The following is a 4,414-nucleotide window of genomic DNA, read 5'->3' on the forward strand; positions in this document are numbered from 1 at the left end:
CGCTTTTTTAAATTGTGTTGATTGTAGAGTTTAGATGTCTTGAAACAGACAGCTGATTTTTAAAGGGTTTGCTGTTTCGGTTGAAGGTTTATCATCTGTTATATTTAATCATAATGACCCATGTATGACGCCAGGTAAACATCAGTTTAAAATTCAATCCAAAGTGAGCAATAGCTGTTCTGATCAAACTGATTAAAAAATAGATTAATTTGATCATTTTTCAATATTTACAGCTTCTATTGGTCAATCACAACATCAACCAAAATGAATTAATAAAAATCTATGAATATTTTCTTTAATAATTTTTTTAAAGCGACAATTTGCTAATTGGAGAATTGCTATTTTTTTTCCAAGTTACCCAAAGTAAACCTCAAATTTTCATGAATAACTGGAATGAAAATATTTTTATGTTTGTTTGTTTTTTTAATGTTGAAGATGGGGGAAAAAAAAGTAGAAACCTATGAATGTGAGTACTGCATGCACTGTTTTGCAGGAAAAGTAATGAAAATGTCATTCATATATCTATATATATGTGTGTTGTATATGTACATATATATATATATATGTATTCTTTTTAGAAATAAGATATATATATAAAATATTACCACGATAACCACTAAATGTTGCGCAACATTTTGTCTTTTATTGTAAAATTTTAGGTTCCATCATATCCTGAAATGGATCTCAGTCGCAGTCGCCGCGGCAACAGCCTCTTCGGAATCCTCAGTGATTGTGGTTGTCACCATGGCGACAACAAGCGGAACGTTTTGACCCTGAATGTGTTGTTGCTAGGTGACAGGCAGAGTGGGAGGAGCTCTGTGGGGAATGCTCTGATTGGTCAGTAATTTGCCAAAAAAACAAACAAAAAAAACCACAACACACCTCTGATAAATGTTATTTTTGAATCTTTGAATTTTAGCTGTAAACATGTTTTTGTTTGTGTGACATTTGTTTGAAAAATGTTCGGCAGGTGGAGAAGAATTTCACACAGGCCCCTGCCTTTCTGGCATCGCGGTGACGATGGAGCACCAGCTGCTTAGCCGAAACTTTCCACGGTTTTTCCGAAGGCAGGGGGCGGAGTCTGACCTTGTTTTGAGAGTGATGGACACGCCCCCTATGTTGCCTAACTGGCAACGTGTGCACAAGCTTTGCCCCGAGGGCGTGCACGTACTTGTTCTTGTTGTGAGAGCTGACCGACTGCACGACAACACACACCTGGAGGAGCACGCACAGGTATACACACACACGCGCGCACACACAGACACACACACAGAAACAGACACGCTCAATGTCATGTGATGTTGTGTGTTTTGTGTCGGCATTCAGACTCTCTTCGGTCCTGAGTGGCGCCGTCATGCTTTACTCGTCCTCACACATGCTGACCACCTGAAGGAGGCGGGGCTTCACACGTCAGTCAGTGACTGGCTGCGAGCTCTGGCTGAACAGGTGGAGGGAGGAGTCTTGTTCTTGGACAACAGCCGTGATTGGCCGTCAGTCAGAGGGCGCCCGCTGAGAGAGCGACTGCTCCGCCTCTCAGCCAGGAACCATCACAGAGCTGTGATGGTCCGGACAGAGGCTCGCTCTGACTGAAATTACAAATAAACGACAAACGGATGACTTCACAGTGGCGGACGATTCTTCCATCAGAAAAAATGTGTATAAAAAAGGCATTTTCTGCTCAGAGTCAATCAAGATTCAGTAAACTATCTACGTCCTTGTCCATGTAACGCTTATCAGTTCAATTATCCATGTCACAAATGAAAAATAGAAAAGTGAAAAATTGTATTTTTCGTTTGTCAAATCAATGTGAAAGATTTTTTTTTTTCATTTTTCAGATTTTTTCTATTTGTGAAATGTTGGATTGGACAACAGAAAAACTGAATATGTCCCAATCACCAACACTGGTTGGGTTTAACGTAACTAAAAATAGGGTGGCTTCAGGTCACTTACAAACAGGGCAATTGAGGAAATAGATGAATGTGGTTTAAAATGTTTAATCAATAAACAACAGCAATTATGAAATCAATTTTGTGCAGGAATTTCAAAATAAAAGCACTCCGGAGCACATCAGGTCTTTAGCATGTTGTGGCCCCTTGCTGCGTCTATCTGATGCCACAGTTGGTGATGGAGGGGGCCCTGCAGAGCCCCTTCCCCTTCACCTCAAACCCGCATCCTTTATAGTTGGCCACGCCCCTCGAGTCGACCTGCAGGTCGGGCTGAACGAGCTCCCAGACCCTCTGCTTGGACTGCAGCTCCCGGTCCGGCTCACCTGAACACACACAGATAACAAACCACGTCTGAGGTTTTTATCTTTATTTGTCTTTTAATTATAAGTTAAAAAAAATTTTTTTATGTTATTTAATTAATTCACTTCGTTTGTATTAGTTTTTTTATTTAATTTCATCGCTGTAACCATGGTTACCTGGGTAGTTGAGGAAGGTGACTCGGTCTCCGGGGGTGGAGCCTGTGGGCGGAGTCAGCAGCTCAGCAAAGTCCTCAGAGGTGGCGCAACAGAGGAGGCGGGCCTGAGAGACCACGCCCCTCAGCTTACAGGCCTTAACGTTGCATAACAATACGGCCAGACTGCCCCGGAGCTGCAAGAAGAGAGCGAGGCGAATTACAAGTTATTTTTCATTTTTAGAGAAGATTTTGAATATAAGAAGTTCATTATTTGACATTTTGAGAATAAAGTCATAACATGGGAATAAAACTTTAACATTCTGAAAATAAAGTTGTTATATTTTGAGAATAATTTTATCATTCTAAGAATAATGTATTTCAAGACAAAAAATATTTTAAGAATACAGTCATGACATTTCAAGAATAAAGTTGTGACGCTGAGATCAGTATGTATTTTAAGGGAAATTCAAAATATTGTAAGAATAAAATAATGCTTTGAGATTAAAGTTGTAACATTTTGAGAGGAGTTATTCTGAGAATAAAGTCATTTTTATGAAGGAAAAAGTCACAAAATTTCAAGACTAAAATTGTAACATTTTAAGAATATAGTTGTAACATTTTGCAAATAAAACCACAACATTTTTGAGAATAAAACCACAATATTTTAAGAATAAAGGTGTAACATTTTAGAAATAAAATTGTAAGAGTTTGAGAATAAGGTTGTGACATTTTGAGAAAAAAAGCTGAGAAAAGATTAAAAATTTGGAAACTAATGTCATATTTACAGGGGATCATCGTAGCATTTAAAGAATGAAATTGTATCATTTTGACAGTAAAGTCGCAACATTTTGATCATAAATTTTTAACATTTTGAGAATAGTTTTAACATTTTCGAGAATAATATTGTATTCAAAGTGTAGCGTTGTAACATTGTAGAATATATTTGTGAGATTTGTAATTAAAGTCATTCGTCACCTCCTCCAGGTGTGTTTTTGTTCCCAGCTTGCTGACGACCGTTCGGGGGGCGTGCTCTCCTATGTCCACCTCCTGGACGGACATCGCCTCGGCCAGCGGGTGGCGGCGGATGCTGAGGATCCGTCCAACCCGCAGCTCCAGCCGTGACACGTCGACGCAAGGCTCCACCTCCAAGGAGAACGAGTCGGAGGCGGGACGAGCTATGAGTGAGAGAGCTTCGTCAGTCTTTTCTTTCTTTTTTTATTTTTCCTTATCGGCTCCTTCCTTCCTTCCCTCCCTCCGCGTCTCACCTTTCCTCTCCCCTCGCCTCCTCCTGCTCTGTCTCTCCCTGCGGTCATGTGAGGAGGTGGGAGGAGGGTTTGAAGGAGCAGCAGCTGTTGCTCCTGCAGGTGAGGGAGGCTGATCGACAGGTGTGCTGGGGGCGGGGCTTACCGTTGGAGGAGGGTGGGCCGGAGAGAGCAGCGCCTTCGCTAAAAAAGAGACCAAAAAATTTAAAATTTAAAATATTTTTTTTTAACTGATGTCATATTGTCGGTAAATAAATGCAGTAATTCAATTTAATGTGTTTTTATCTTTTGGACAAAGAGGTTTGACTTAATAAAGTTCTTATTAAATTAAAATAATCTCCTGCAGTTCTCTGATATTTAAATGTGACCGCGGTCGACGCTGAAGCAGCTCAGAGGGACAGAAAATCATCTGCAGTTGTCCCTGTGTGTCTGCACATCTCATATTCTGTGTTTGTGAGGACCGGGTTGAGTTTTAGACCTTGAGAGAGCATTTTAACCCTTTCAAGCCTTCGTTTTCTTGTGCTGCTTACACAAGCATGTAAACTTTTGCAGCATCAGCAAATTGTTTTGATTTCTTCAAACACATGGGGAGGGCAGCAATTTGGCGAGTAATGTCCTGAAAAATGCAGATTATTTGTGAGAGGTTTAAAAATAAGAATTATAAAGAGAGAGAGGTAGGGAAATTATTTTAAAAAATGTTTTAAAAATAAATAATAAAAGACTGTGGGTCTAATTATTACAATTATATATTT

General features: G+C 39.8%; 2 protein-coding genes across 2 annotated transcripts; one reads left to right on the forward strand and one right to left on the reverse strand.

The window, feature by feature from the left end:
• The first annotated feature begins 677 nt into the window (after positions 1-677).
• Positions 678-1,590, forward strand: LOC121938402 (GTPase IMAP family member GIMD1-like). The gene is made up of 3 exons (XM_042481648.1): positions 678-837; positions 971-1,233; positions 1,327-1,590. Exons 1-3 carry the CDS (start codon positions 678-680, stop codon positions 1,588-1,590), a joined length of 687 nt encoding a protein of 228 aa, XP_042337582.1.
• Positions 1,591-1,978: 388 nt separating this feature from the next.
• Positions 1,979-3,861, reverse strand: LOC121938403 (aminoacyl tRNA synthase complex-interacting multifunctional protein 1-like; the record flags this gene model as incomplete). The annotated part of the gene is made up of 4 exons (XM_042481649.1): positions 1,979-2,269; positions 2,423-2,594; positions 3,376-3,575; positions 3,666-3,861. Coding segments are annotated over 4 exons (735 nt in total), but the record flags the coding sequence as incomplete, so codon positions are not given.
• Positions 3,862-4,414: the final 553 nt, after the last annotated feature.

Source organism: Plectropomus leopardus, unplaced genomic scaffold, assembly GCF_008729295.1.
Source record: "Plectropomus leopardus isolate mb unplaced genomic scaffold, YSFRI_Pleo_2.0 unplaced_scaffold2936, whole genome shotgun sequence".
NCBI classification, from domain to species: Eukaryota; Metazoa; Chordata; class Actinopteri; order Perciformes; family Serranidae; genus Plectropomus; species Plectropomus leopardus.